At 42.0% G+C, this 16,168-nt stretch overlaps 1 protein-coding gene across 7 annotated transcripts in view; it reads right to left on the reverse strand.

Annotated features, from left to right (window-relative positions):
* Positions 1-16,168, reverse strand: part of rb1 (retinoblastoma 1) — a 295,784-nt gene that overhangs the window by 170,075 nt on the left and 109,541 nt on the right. For all 7 annotated transcript variants that reach the window (XM_086006459.1, XM_086006458.1, XM_086006457.1 and 4 more), the window contains one exon: positions 15,518-15,717. In XM_086006459.1, the coding sequence (XP_085862585.1) occupies positions 15,518-15,717 (200 nt within the window). The remainder of the gene's footprint in view (positions 1-15,517; positions 15,718-16,168) is intronic.

Here is a 16,168-nt window from a genome sequence, read left to right on the forward strand (position 1 = left end):
TTAACCTGTCAAAATCCCTTTGCAGGCTCTATGTCCTCCTCACAGCTTACTTTCCTACCTAGCTTTGTATCGTCAGTAAACTTGCATACATTACACCCGGTTCCTTCATCTAAGTAATTAAAATAGATTGTAAATAGCTTAGGCATAAGCACTGATGTTTGCCGCACCCCACTAGTAACAGCCTGCCAACCTGAAAATGACCTGTTTCTCACTACTCTCTTTTCTGTCCACTGGGACCGTTCCAGAATCCAGGGAATTTTGAAAGATCACAACCAATGCATCCACCATCTCTGCAGCCATCTCTTTCAGAAACCTAGCATGTAGGCCATCAGGTCCAGGGGATGTGTCAGCTTTTACTCCCATTAATTTCTCCAGTACTTCTTCCTTTACTAATAATTACTTTAAGTTCCTCACTCTCATTAGGCCCTTGGTTCCCCACTATTTGATATTTTTTTCTGTCTTCTACTGTGAAGACAGGTACAAAATAATGGTTTCGTGTCTCTGCCATTTCCTGTCTCTATAATTTCTTCTGTCTCAGTCTCTAAGGGACCCACATTTACTTGTGCCAATCTCTTCCTTTTTACATACTTGTAGAAGCTCTTGCAATCTGTTTTTATATTTCTTGCTATTTTCTCCCTCCATCAATTTTTGGATCATGCTTTGCTGGTTTCTAAAACTCTCCCAATCCTCAGGCTTACTACTCTTCTTGGCAACATTACAAGCCTCTTCTTTTAATCTAATACCACCCTTAATTTATTTAGTTTGGCGGTGGGGGGGGGGGGAAAAGAGAAAGAGAGCTGGACTGAAGGTTGATGTGGGGAGTTTTACTGGGGGGGGGGGGGGGGGGGGGTGGAGCTGGACTGAGGATTGATGTCGAACCATACTCGGATCCAATTAGTATTTCCAATAGTTTATTTTGATGTGGGGAGTCTGGCAGAGTGGTTATGGTCATGGGTGAGAGTTCCACAGGTTGAGAGTTCAAATCCCACTTAGGTAAGTCTGTGAGTTTGAGTTTTAATAAATTTGGTAATTTACAGACTGGTGCTGGGCTAAAACAAATGGCCGTGGGATGAATTATTATTGGTAGATTTTTGGATACTAAGGGAATCAAGGGATTTGGGGATAGTGCAGGAAGGTGGAGTTGTGGTAGAAGATCAGCCATGATCTTATTGAATGGCAGAGCAGGCTCAAGGGGCTGTATGGCTTACTCCTGCTCCTATTTATTGTTCTTATATTCTAAGTTACTGGGACTGCTAACAGTAAATAAGATGATATACAGCTTTGTTATGACAGGTGTACTATACCATGCAATACACAATGTGTTATTCTGTTGTTACGGTGGAGCTTTGTTTTAACTGACTGGTCCTTTAAAGCTGGAGAGTCTAACTGCCATAAGTAAGCACAATCTAAGATCATGCAGATTGGAAGGTGCTCAGATACAGCAAACATTTTAAGATTGTTTTGCATCTGTAACATGTGTGCACACTGGTGCAATTTCTAATATTACAATAGATACAGATAGATATATAAATGTTTTTGATACACCTGTTAAATTTCATATGCAATTTCCCATGCAACACTTTAAAGGAAGTGTTTAATAAAATTCAATAAATTATTTCCAATCCATAGAGAAACTTCAACAGCAATAGAAAATATCTTCTAAGTGACCTGAGGACTGGAAATCCCCAAGAGAAATTAGCCTCTAGTTTCTGCAATTAGACTTTGTAGCTATAAAGAGACAGGCCAAATGAGATGCAGCAAAATAATAGATTATCCTGTCCTTATGAATTAGTGTATCCTCCAGCTTATCTCAGGAAATCCACCAGTTTAAAAAAAATTTTAAACTGGGATATTATTGCTCGACTATCATTGGACCTCCTGTGACAGTCCTCCACACCTCTTTATTCATAATGCATTGAGGCAGGGAAATGATCCCTGGTGTTGTGTTTCGCACTGTCCGTGGTTGCTCTTTCATTGACTTGTTCTGCACTGCAGCTGTGCCACGACTTGCAGGTTGTAGATACTTCTGGCTAATTTAAGTATCAGCTCATCTGCCTTTTGTTGGAATTTCCTCCAGAGGGTCCAGCTCCTCCCCTCCAGGCAGTCAAACGCCTGAAGCGGTTGGCAGTTTCTGGATGTGCCCGGGTTACTTAACTGCCATCCAGCACTCGGTGCTGACCAGTCACAGGTAGTACTGTCTACTGTCATTACAGTTAGCAGATTTAACACCCGACTTGACTAAGGCATGGCAGGCTGGATTTTTTTGTACATGGGGGAGCAGGAAGAGATTTGGACTTCTGGTGTATGGGCTGAGTTTGGATTGTGTGGGGGGACTTGCATTGTGTAATCATACGTGTCTCATTAACCGGCTCGGATACGTGTATCCAGCTCAGAGCTTCAAAAGGTTAGCCATCCCTGCACTAAATTAGTTTAAGCTTGGATAGGCCATGGGTGAGGAAAGTGACATTTCCATTCAACATTTTGCTTTTTCTGATCACTCCTACTTCACAAGAAAAGCCCAGACAAGGAGAGAGCGTTTTCAGAAGTTAACATCCTGATTATGTATCCAATAAAACCAACCAACCCCATTTTAATTTTGTGGTTTATGCACATTACCATTGACATACTTCAGAAATGTACAAAGTGTCAGGACACAACAGAAAACACAATGAACTACATGAGAAACAGAGAGGCACTCCAGGCCTCAATGCCCTTATTGAATTGAAGTACATTCTACAATGCCCAGCCCACTAACATAACTCCAAAATCAGTCATGAGCTTCAACTAGGTAGAGTGGGACTGGTTCTACAAGGTTATTACCCCCCACCCCATAAGAAATAAGAACAGGAGTAGGCCATACCGCCCCTCGAGCCTGCTCCGGCATTCAATAAGATCATGGCTGATCATCCACCTCAACTCCACTTTTCCGCCCGATCTCCATATCCCTTGATTCCCCAAGAGTCCAAAAATCTATCCGTCTCAGCCTAGAATATACTGAAAGACTCAGCATCCACAGCCCTCTGGGGTAGAGAATTCCAAAGATTCACAACACTCAGTGAAGAAATTCCTCCTCATCTCGGTCTTAAATGGCCCCTTACCCTGAGACTATGCCCCCTAGTTCTAGACACTCCAGCCGGGGGAAACAACCTCTCAGCATCTACCCTGTCAATCCCCTTCAGAATCTTGTATGTTTCAATGAGATCACCTCTCATTCTTCTAAACTCCAGAGAGTATAGGCCCATTCTACACAATCTCTCATCATAGGACAGCCCTCTCATCCTAGGAATCAATCTAGTGAACCTTCGTTGCACCGCCTCCAAGGCAAGTATATCCTTCCTTAGATAGGAGACCAAAACTGTGCGCAGTACTCCAGGTGTGGTCTCACCAAGGCCCTGTACAATTGTAGCAAGACTTCCTTACTCTTATACTCCAACTCCCTTGCAATAAAGGCCAACATGCCATTTGCCTTCCTTAGTGCTTGCTGTACCCCGCCCTAATTCAGCCGTCTGCAGGCTATATTTGCTTTTATATTGTTCTTCAAATTTGGATTCGGTAGTCTTGTGTTTGTGAGCTTGCTCCTGCTGTTTACGTTGTTAACACTGCTTTTCATTGCAGACGAGTGACCCAGTTTTATATGCTTCTAAGAGTCGGTCACTGGGCTACAGAAAACAGACTTAGTAGCATCTACATTGGAGCAGACTCCCAGATGGCAAGCTTCCGGAATCCAAATTAAAATTTGCCAGGAATCTACCAATGAATGTAAAGTTCAGATAAGTGCACAGGAACAGTCCAGGTAACTCAATACTATGCATTTGAAACTTTACCCACACAAACGATTGCATAGCATTATGCATCAAAGCTAAATAAAACAAAGCTATATTAATAATATGGAGTATACAAGTATAGGCAATTACATTTTTCTTAATTATGAAAACATATCTAAGGGGGTGAAAAGCATTTTTTAAAAAACTTTATCCATTTGATACATCAAAAAAACTGGAAGAATTCGACATCTGAAGCTGTAACACATTTATTCACTTCGAATGAAAAAATGCTATTGACTTAGTTGAGAAACGTGGCCTGGACACGCGTGACAAATGGAGATGGAACTTTAAGTATAATTTCTCTCTTCCCCATTCCTAAAATTACTTGAATCTGTTTTTACCCTCTGATGGGTCACTGCAAACATCTCTACATATTTACTCTCGCTGCCCTGTGGTTAGTGATGTGGCAGTGTCGGATGGAAACACTGCCAAAGTTCCTTCCCTGCCATCACTTTAGGCACCTCTCCTCAATAAACGGTTGTGCCTGTTGACCTACTTGACATTGACAACTCCTAATCAGGAAACAGAGTGCGAAATATAGCTTAGGGCAGGATTCAAACCCAGATGTTGCAGCCCATGATGCACCACGTTATCCTGTTGTGCTACCAGACCCCTAAAGCACAGTAAAACCACAGACAAAAGTTAAAGAATAGCCTGCCAAGTTTGCATGGTGGTAAACTGAAGTAACATCTGAAAACCATAAATGGTATATTAAAATAAGGATTAGTGAAAAACAAAAGAACCTGTGGGAATAAAAATTAGAGGACAAGGAAGGTCAAGTAGGAATTTTAAGTTATCCGTGTTTGAATACAAACTGCAACATTGCCAGGAAGTCTGTACAATAGGGGGAATGACTGATAAGATTTAAAAATAGGATGTCTGCTACTTGTTTTGTAGATTCAGACTATTATGAACAGTTCGTGTTCTCTGCAATCAAAATAACAATTACAAGTATTTCAGCTCCTTCGATGGCTCAATGGATAAATGAATAAATAGTGAAAATTACAGGTTCAATTCCTAATTTTTGACAAGATATCTAATCTCTGCCAGAGTAAAGCAGTGTATAATGGGCATCAATATCCTGGAGCTAGCGAAGGTTTTCTGGCCCTGCACACTGCAATAAGGAGCCCTGCTCAAAGTGCAGGAGGAGGGAAGCTTGACTCCGCTACTCTCCACAGTAAAACAGGTTCACACATGAACAGGCTGTTTCGTTAAAACAGAGGAGATCAAAGGGTGATTGAATAGAGGTGTTTAAAATTATGAAGGGATAGGGCAGAGCAGATCGAAACAGGCCGTTTCTGGTGACGGAGTATCGAATGAAGGGACATATATACAAGATTAAATACAAGAGATTTAGAACTGAGAGCAGGATAAACCTTTTTTTTTTAAACTGTGGAGGGTTGAGAGGTTGTGGAATGTACTACCAGAGTTGATGGTTGAAGCAGAGAAATGTTAACATTTAACAATAGGGTAGGTGGTTGAAGGAAAGGGAAAGAAAGGGCTATGGGAACAGAGAAGGCACATAGGGTTAGAAGTACTGTTCATGCGGAGGATAAACACCAACATGGACTGGTTAGGCCAAAACTGCCTGTTTCCATGTTGTAATTTCTATGCAACAGTCAATTGGTTGAGGGCTGTTGGTACCCATGGAGCCATACTCAGCATCAGCATCCTTGGGAGGGATGTAAAAGGGAAGACAGAATTTCCCTGCATCATAATTGTACTAGAAAACAGAAAAGAGTGAACACTGGACCAGACTCCCAATCAGAAGATTTGGGGTTTGGATATGAAGGTCTTCCTGACTGAACTCATCCATGTTCGATATTGCATGACAGGACAAGAAAAAGACTGGTAGATTCCAACTTCATTGGACCTCCTGTTGGCTTATCACAAAGTAGCATTCACAACAGCAGCAAACACAGTGGTTCCAAATAGTTCCAAACAGATCAGTTTCACAAATAAACAAATATTGAAATTATTAGAAGGTAGCTGAGAATCAGAGTAATTTGCTCTATGAACAGATAACAGTTACTCAGGTAGTAATGGCTTGTTTGATTAGTAGTAGACGACAAACAAAAGTGGAATTTTAAAGAGCTTGGAAATATTGCGCTAAACTGAACTATTATATTGGGATTCAAATATTATGTTCCAAAATATTATTAGTTAGCACAAATTATACATTACAATCAGGCATACGTCTTGAAGTCACAATACAATTCTGGTGCATTATCACCAAGTTATACAATGCCTAAGAAGGAAGATACAATTGATGGCATACAAGACACCTTGGAAAGTCATTATGGTTTCAAAAGAAGATGTCAGTGTGCTAACCAGATTTTCATATGGAGACAAATGTGGTGATCTGTGATTATGTTTCATAAACTTTAGGCAAGCAGATGACTCGATGCACATGAACGGTACCTCAAGGGATGTTAGAACTCCAAGGAGTTGGTAAAATTGCCTGAAGATGCACAAGGTAGAAAATGCTGATTGGAGGTATGCAAGAAAGGTGTGGAGTGAAGGCACAAGTCCCTCTTCTTGTAACCTGACACCCTCCTTGTTCAGTCTCATCGCAGACCAAATCATGAACAAGGGATCAAGAAATAAATATAGTGAAGGCAGTGACCATCAAGGTGCAAAGGTATGCCAGGACCTTTCAAACAACTAGAAGATACAGATGACATTCCAATTCTAACTAGATCCTAGGTTTTTGCCATAACAAAAGAAGCTGGTGATGAAGGAAAAAAGTGGAGCCGCAACATTAGCTTCCAAAAGGCCCATGTTAAAAGGAAAAGCACAAAAGGATGAAGCTAGAGTGAAGAAAGTGAAGATCGATGGCGAGGTAGAAGTGCTTTGATGAGTTTACACATCAGAAAAGTTATAAGCCCACAAAGAGAATGAGGGGAAAAAAGGGTTGAAGAAGCAGACTGCTCCAGCTGGAATTGTCTTGGTGGACTGTGGAAATCACTCTAAAAGAGAGATGTGTCATAGATGTGAAAACAGAAGTATATGAGGCTAATGTCCAGTAAACAGTTCTGTATGAGATGGAGAGTTAGATAAATAAACCTTTTGGAATGTGCTGTGCAAGGGTATGGGTGTCAGCCAGGAGAATAACACGACAACACGTTAGTAAAGAGGAACATCCTGTGTGTGATGACAGGGCACATCAAGGGAAAAAGATTGCAACAGCCAGGATGTGTGCGCCACATGGCTGGAGATCAACACCATCAGATATTGGAAAGGGTGCCAGCTAAGAAAAGACTATGGATCAGCAGGCATGACTATATACTTAAGAGGAAATGTAACCACAGACAGACAGTTGGATGAGCTGGCAGAAGGAATAGCATGATGACAAGGTCTTGCAGCAAACACCGCCAATCTAATTGAGAATTGATTTGGTAAACTCCCCCTATCAGCTGTACTTCAAGATGTACGAACTTTTTCAAACAAAAATACGAATATGAATTTGTGAAGTCCATAATGAATTTGCAGCAAGTATGTGTGTATACATGATTTGGATGTCAGGTTACCACTCAAATTTCACTTTAAGGTTAAGAACATTGCAGATGTTTGACCAGCACTAGTACTGCAGGTTCACCGAAACAAGATAACAAATTTATGCCACTTTTTAACTATTTCAAGACTGAGTAATATTTTGGCTAAAAAGACTAATTATCAGAAAGCATCTGGTTTCATTTCCAGAATATTTTAAACATAATAAAAATCTAGGACTCCATTAGTTCAAGCTTACAAAACACATTCAGAACCGATAGAATATCATTTTTACTGATGGTGTACAAGTTTTTACGGCACTTAAGAAATTCAATTCCGACGATGCTCCTTTGATGGCTCAATGGACTTGCACATTCAGTTGAGCAATAGATTTTCGATTCCATCCCAGGTGATATACAGAGTCAATTGTCGTGTCTCAGAGAAACTGGCCAAGATTCCTGCTCCTGATTGTTATCTAATGACTTATGGTGGAAGTGCACATATGTTAGGGTTACCAACCTTCCAAGATTAATTCCTGGAGACCCCAGGAGAAAGATAAATCTCCTGGACACTGCTGTAAATGCAGGAGAAAATTCATAGGGGCATTAAAAAAGTGTTTTTTTCATTTTCTTTGAACACTTCTATTTATTAGTTTTAAAAGTACTGGAGATGGGGGAAAATGGTTATTTAACTAGGTGGGGCAGTTGGAAGCAGGTCATGTGATGAAAGCTTCAGGAATATGTCCAGAGTTGACAATTCCAACATGTGTAGATCTCAGATTAGAGCAAACTGAGCTCAGTTGTGATGCACCCTATGGTGGATTAGCTTGCTGATGCTTACCACTAAGGTTTATGCATAATGACCACTTGAAAAGTTATTTAAGAGTGACGAGCATCCCCGGACCATCTGCACCCCAGCAGAGGGCCAACATCTTTATGAGAGGAGTGGAGGGAAGAAAACTGGTGAGAGGGTAAAATGTTGGTATCAGAATCATTACAGTATGTAGAATTTTTTATTTATTAAATTTTTTTTTTTTTTTTTTTTTTTTTTTAAAAAGTGTCATGCGTTCCACACCAACAGGAAAGCAGGGATACAGGAAACGAAGTGACTAGATTTCCCATGCGAGAGGAAAAAAAACAGATCCACAGACAACTCCACTGCCTATGTCTACTTTGACATTTATTGGCCTTGGTATGTTAAGTACTTTTTAACTTACAAAGCCATTATTGGTCTATTGAATCTGGCCAATTGTCAGCTCGTCACTTTAGTTGACTGGAGACAAGTTCCAGGAAACCAAACCCTTGTCTTTGAACCTACTGCGAGTATGCTGTATTTGCACAAAACACATTAAAAAAAAACGTATTTTGTCTCAATTCGACCGTCACAAAAAAGTCAACAATTTAACATGCTCATTCATGTTTAAATCCCTTCCTGATTTCTGTAACCTTCCCCAGCTCTACAACCGTCCCCAGAACGCGCTGTTTCTCCAACTCTGGCTTCATAGCCATCCTTCCCTTCCCTTCGACCCACCAATGGCAGCATGCCTTCAGCTATCTAGGCCCTATATGCTTCTGGAATTCCTGCCCTACAGCTCTCCATTTCTCTTTCCTCCTTTAAAGCCCAGCTTAAAATCCACCCTTTTGACCAAGCTTTTGGTTACCCCTTCTCAATGTCTGCTTCTTTGGCTCAGTGTACGTTTTTATCTAATTGCACTTCTGTGAAGAGCTTTAGGATATTTTGTATTTTAAACTAAAATTGTTGTTGTTGCTATTGTGCTTCTAAACTAATAACTGCTTAGCTTGGCAAATACCCTTAGATTTGTTTGGAAAGAAAGCCAAGGAGCTACAATGATCAACAAAATATGATGGCTTTTAAAGTAAGGAACTTAATATAGGTTCAAAATAGTCAAACATTAACTTGAGGAATAAAAAGTTCTTGCTGGGTGTTACTGGATGAACGATTGGTCAAAATATCTGTCCTTCACACATCTGCACACTATAGGGTAAATTCAGTCATCCTGCACTCCTAGTGCAGAGCCTTGCACAACTGCAGCACAGATCAAAGGGCTACAAAACTATAGTGATAATTCTCTGGCCTTGCTCCGATCAAGCATGCCTCCCCCTGCTTAGAGCATTGAATTTACCCTTGTATGCCAAATTAATTTCTTTCCAAGAGCAGATGATGGGCTTTCATGGCTGTGACTAAACAACAGACATTGAGAGAGGAAAAGAAAAGTAAAGTCAAACAGCCAAGATAGAACATCCTAAAAGGACTTTGGTGTCAACAGATGGACATTTTCTACTTAGCATTGTGTATTTTGAAGGTTAAAGTTTCCTAGACATTATTAGTGTGACTATAAGGAAAAGTCTACAGCTACACAACTATTAATTAAATAGAAAGTGAGAGTGCAGGTAGATAAAGGCACCCCCCAAAAAAAGCCAACAATATTTTGGAGTTATAAATAGGGACATAAGAGTGCAAGAATAAAGAAGCAATGATCAAGTTATACAAGGCAGTGGCTAGGCAACAGTTGTGTACGTTTTAGGCACCCCATTATAGGAAGTCCATTAAGTCCATAAAGTCCATAGAGAACCAACAGCAGAAATTCATCAAGAAGATGCCAGGGATGGAAAAACTGCTATGAGGACAGACTTGAGATACTAGGACTTTTCCCACTGGAATAAAGACTAAGAGGAGGAGTTAGAGAAATGTTACAATTATGAAGGGTTTTGAGAAGGTGAATAGGGAAAAACTATTTCCTCCGGTAGGGGAGTCAATGACAAAGAGTCATCAAGTGAAGCTGTCACCAAAAAATGACGAGTTTAGCATAAAGCATTCCATTGCTCCAACAACGCAATTTATCACAGGGAGTACTTGAGATGGAAACGATTACATTTTTCAAAGGAAAATTGGATAAATATTTGGAGATACAGGACTAAGGGGAAAAAGGAGGGCAGTGGGGTTAGTTTGGATCGATCTAATAAAGAGCTGGTTCAGACAAGATGGAGCACATGGCCGCCTTCTGTGCTGTAAACTTCTACAATATCATGAAAAATTAGATGGAAGGCTCTAATGGAAGTTATGCCAAATTGGCCCTCTAATTGTGTATTGATTTAACCTGGTTCAATCAGGACCTGTGGGTAAATTCAGTGATCCTGCACAGCTTCTCACTAAATATGCCCCATGGTTCCAAGAACTAAGCTTTCTTTGGCCAGTATGGAGAGAACATGATTATTTGTTGTCTCTCCCAATATGAATGTGCAAGCAATCCTGGAAAATCACAAGAAACTGCAGGAATACATATAGAAAGATACATATAGGTTTACAACAGCTGATCCATCATGGAGTGAAGACAAGATTTGAAGGGGGGGGGTGGGGGAGAAAGAGAAACAGATCAAACACATTGACGCTATTGAAGCAAGAAAGGAGGGAAATACATCTGTCAAAACACAAATGGAGGCACCATCAAGGCAGATGTACTTTACCCCTGCTCAAGTCATCAGATGTGACGTTCTGTACCTCAAAGACATTGAGCAGAAAGCATACTGAGGTTCTAGCAACACAACTGCCAATTCTGCATTGTGTTCGCAATAAGGCAGGAAAGAGGTGCTGCTTGCTTGTTCACCCAACATCACTGTGCTATTGTCTGACATGACTTGTCATAGTTGGTTAGTGCGCAAACTTCCTTTTTCACATGCAACTCTAAAAACAGACAATGACACATGGGGATGGAGGGGAAATAAGGTCAGGACTGATCCTATCCACATACACACACTGCAGTATTGGTCTTTGGATAGTGATTGGAAATGGGAACCTAGCTGTTTTTTCCCTCCTCCATAGCAGAGAATCATTAAGGCAATGTTGTAGCACCCCTACCAGTGCCTGGGCTGAGAGCCACTAATTCACCACAGAGCTGGAATCAAACATTCCTGGTCTATATGGCTCAATACTACACTAAGCAGAGTATTTATAATCTGTGCTATCAGGGAAATGTCTGGTCACCAGTTTAAATTCATTCTTTGTGTGAGCCTACACAGTGAGTATCTGCAGGCTATGAGATTATGGTGGTGGGTGGTGGGATATTGCAGTCAAGCTTGAGCCCGTCCTCACCCAATGTTCACACATATATACTTTTATTAAGGCACAGGACAGTGATCTGGAGTGAGTACCCTTGCTGACTTTTGCCTCCTTAGCCTGGGGAACACCAAAGCCATCTGTAGTGGTCCTACTTCCGTTCTGGTTGAGATCAGCTAATTCAGTACAAAACAGGGATCAAATGTGAAGCGTCACTCAATTATTCGGACGATAAAATAAATGCAGCTAGAGGCTATCCTCTCCACAATTTTTTTTTTTTTTTTTTTTTGCAGAGCTCTGCTCCAATCATTCATGGCGGAAGTCCTGTCCTGAGAAGGCATGTTCTGGCAGCAATCAGTGTAGCCCGTTCAAAAAACTACTGAACTTCACACTGAGCTCCTACATACTGCCCTTTCTGTTGTCTCAATAAAATCCAAGAAAAACAGCCACTCTACTGCTTAAATGCTTCTTGGCAAACATTCAGGTATTCAAAAGTCGCTGTTAACTGGTGTTCAGTGAAACTGGAGAACTGGGTTTTTTTGGGGGGTTTTATTCGTTTTTATGGGATGTGGGCGTCACTGGCAAGGTCAGCATTTATTGCCCATCCCTAATTGCCCTCGAGAAGGTGGTGGTGAGCCGCTGCAGTCTGTGTGGTGAAGGTACTCCCACAGTTATGGTAGGTAGGGAGTTCCAGGATTTTGACCCAGCGACGATGAAAGAACGGCGATATACTTTTAAGTCAGCATGATGTGTGACTTGGAGGGGATCCTGGAGGTGGTGGTGTTTCCATGTGTCTGCTGCCCTTGTCCTTCTAGGTGGAAGAGGTCGCGGGTTTGGGAGGTGTTGCCGAAGAAGCCTTGGCGAGTTGCTGCAGTGCATCTTGTAGATGGTACACACTGCAGCCAAGGTACACCGGTGGTGGAGGGAGTGAATGTTTAAGGTAGTAGAGGGGGTACCAATCAAGCGGGCTGCTTTGTCCTGGATGGTGTCGAGCTTCTTGAGTGTTGTTGGAGCTGCACTCATCAGGCAAGTGGCGAGTATTCCATCACACTCCTTACTTGTGCCTTGTAAATGGTGGAAAGGCTTTGGGGAGTCAGAAGGTGAGACACTTGCCGCAGAATACCTAGCCTCTGACCTGCTCTTGTTGCCACAGTATTTATGTGGCTGGTCCAGTTAAGTTTCTGGTCAATGGTGACCCCCAGTAGTTGATAGTGGGGGATTCGGCGATGGTAATACCGTTGAACGTCAAGGGCAGGTGTTTAGACTCTCACTTGTTGGAGATAGTCATTGCCTGGCACTTCTGTGGCGCGAATGTTACCTGCTACTTATCAGCCCAAGCCTGAACGTCGTCCAAGTCTTGTTGCATGCGGGCATAGACCGCTTCATTATCTGAGGAGTTGTGAATAGCACTGAACACTGTGCAGTCATCAGCAAACATCCCCATTTCTGACCTTATGTTGGAGGGAAGGTCATTGATGAAGCAGCTGAAGATGGTTGGGCCTAGGATGGAATTATCTGCCAGTACTGTCAAAGGTAACTTGCTATTACCTCCCAAAAGAAATTCAACCCAAAATGAACAAATGGTACCTATTAACTAGAAGGTCATCAGCCATCCCCAGTATAGTAACAATGCCACAACATATAGGCTGCGAAATGCGGCTCCTTTGCGTCTGCCATTAGTGCCTCGGGGGGGGGGGGGGGGCCGCTGTGCGTTCGGCGATGAAGTACCTGGGGCCGCCGCAACACCTTTCCGCCCCGCTGCAGAAATTGGGCTGTGCCTCGCGAGATTGCTGCGGGCTGTGTCAGTGCCAGCTTTGCGGGTCACGAGCCGGGTTGACCTCCACCCGCAGGGCGCTAATTAAAGGGAGGTGCGGCTGCAACCCACGCCGCCATTTAATTTTTTTTGGCTGACCTTCAGGTTGGCACTTGGCGTGGTCCATGGCCGCCATCGCGCAGCCCGGCAGCACGCCGCCCTTGTGGGCTAATGTGGGCTATCCGAGGCCCTGCAGAACTCGCAGCGTTCCTCCCCTTTTATCAGGGCGAGGGCGCTGAAACACGTCAGCGCTACGCAGAGGGGCCGTATAGCACTCTGGCGCTACCGTGCCCCGGACACCACCCAGAGAGGAAGTGGAGCGCCCGAGATAGCCCTCCGCTTCCTCGCCGGGGGCGCTAAGCCGAATTTTAGGTTTGTGAATACCAGTTTAATGTACTTGAATACTCACCGTAACACATACTCCAACAACCAGTTAACTTTCATTTATTTACTTTCAGGTGACAGACTGACAAATGCCCACAATTTCCACTAGGGATGGCCTGGAAATTTGCTCCGAAGGCTCAGTTGGTAAACATGGCATAAAGCTGAGCCATAAAGACCATAAGGGCCCACATTAGGCTGAGTCTATGCTGCGTTGGTGACAATTGAGGTCCTACAATTAGACTTTGCATCCTGGGTCTACAGAAGAAAAAATTAGCTAGTGTTCCCACTCCTGACCGTTATCTAGTGACGACTTACTGATCTGCCCAAACTGCAATCGTTGAGTAGTCTGCCAATAATCACCATTGTGACACTGATCTGTGACATATGAGAAATGCAGCATGCTTGTGAAGAACACGTCACTTTAAACCTATGGTTCCCAAAGCTTTCCACCACTGGTGGGTTTTCCTCACCTCACGTTTTGATCTGTTGCAGACTAATTGATAGAGATTGATTGCTATGATTAGCCAACACCTCCATTACCATTATTGAGTCATGCAACTACCAGGGTGATAGAAGGCAAACTAGATCGACCTTGGTCTTTTTTCGTCAAGCAATTCCTATGCTCCTATCAAGGCTTGTACACGAGGGGCCACATATAGGTGATAACATCGGAAGGGTGGAGGGAAAGAGAGAGTTTGATAGCCACTGCAGGTAAGAATCAATGCCATCAGGAGCGGAGGACGACAGAAAATTGGCAAAAAAATTGGGCAGCAGTGTGCTGAAATGCTGTGTTTCAGGATGTAAATGTGAAAACACAGTGGCGGTTGTGACCTCTAAAATTAGGAAATAATCTACTACATGGTCAGTTTTTTAAAAATTGCTTGTAATTATTAGTTTAAAAATTTGATATTGGATGTGTTTTTCAGACAAATATTCCAGGGTGAGGTCTTTGTATTGCCTTAGTATGTCTCCTACTAATAACAGGATAAACCAACAGTAAATAACCCTGTGTTCTTCATCAATGTTGTCATTTAGCTCTATGTGAATTCAGCTTCAAAAATATCAAACACAGTAACAGCTCCAAGCTAGTCCCCAGTTTGGCTAACGGCACTCGTGTCTTACTTTCCAATGCACATGTCAGGTCTCCGCAGGCCTGACTGCCTCCAAGGAGAGGCCTGTACTCACACTCAGGCATAGGCTTCGACTGTTGCCAGACTATGCCTGTGTTCTCCGGGACCAAAGACATAGGGCGTACCCCTGCAGGGAGAGAGTGCATGCTCCAGATCAGGCAAAGAAAAAAAACCGTGGGTGGATGTTTTAGTCTATTTTTTTTGGAGACTCAAGCAAGGCGATGGGTTTCTGCATATCAGATACCCAGCTGGCCAAAAAGAAAAACCTGTTAATACTTTCACTTCAATTTTACTAGCTGAATCAGTGCAAGTATGCTCCAAGAGAAGTAAAAACTTTTCAAAAGCAAAGACCTAAAAGTTCCAATATGCAACTTCTACTTCTCTTTTACGTTAGAGTTTAATGTGCAGTGTCAAACCCAATATAGTCCTCACCATTTTGAAAAGAAAAAAAGTTATATATCTTCAAGCTAAACTTTGTATTCAGCAACTTGTCAATTTTAGCGGGTGTCTTCTCGTGTTTACCAGTTCTTGGTTCCTAATTGCAGTAATACTCAATATGTGAAACCCGTCTTTACATCTTAGAGCTCTTAATCTTACACAGAATTTTTTTTAAACATATCTCACTGTAGATATGATTTTTTGGACAACATATTTAAATTTTTAATTTTAAAACAGCAAATAGTTATTCACACTTTCCAACAACTACTGGTTTAAAAACAAAATCAGCAAAGTCACCCCTCGATTTAAGCTTATGGGTAAACATCATCCTCAACCGCAAGTGGGAAAAAAAAATTACTCACGGTCTGCCAGGCAATACACTCTATGATCCGATGTTCACACCTTTCCACGTGCTTGATCATCTCTCTGGTCAGATTTGGTTCTGCTTTGATAAAACTCTCAATGACCTTATAGAAGTCATAAGCCTTTATATCAAACACACGGAGGATCCAGGGGAAGGAAAGGTCAGTCTCCGCTTGAACGCCACTATTCATTATGGTCCCTAAAAACAAAATTAAAAAGAGAAAGTTCTATATCCAATAATACTGTTAAAACACAAACACAAGGTAAATATTTAAAGTTACATTATTCACCTTTGGTATGGTCTTCATTCTTTGAATGTAGTTTAATGTTCATGTAAAATGAATAGGTTATCATTCAAATTGAAGAATGGGGAAGGTTACTGGGACACTGTCCCTTTAAGAATCTGACACCTCACTAGCTACTTGGGAATGTGGACTGTCCCTAAATCCTGCCCTACAGAAGGTCTTGTAGGGATAGGGAGGAAAGACCTTTGTTGAACTGCATTCAAAGATCAAGGAATAGTACTTAAAGACAATCCAATTTTATTCCTCATTTATTGAACTTCTACAATACGAATAAATTAGACCAGTACGTTGAGGAGCCAACTAAGGAACAGGCTATCCTAGATTGGGTATTGTGCAATGAGAAGG

Source organism: Somniosus microcephalus, chromosome 14 (assembly GCF_052327205.1).
Source record: "Somniosus microcephalus isolate GS21.2 chromosome 14, FLI_Smic_1.0, whole genome shotgun sequence".
Lineage (NCBI taxonomy): Eukaryota > Metazoa > Chordata > Chondrichthyes > Squaliformes > Somniosidae > Somniosus > Somniosus microcephalus.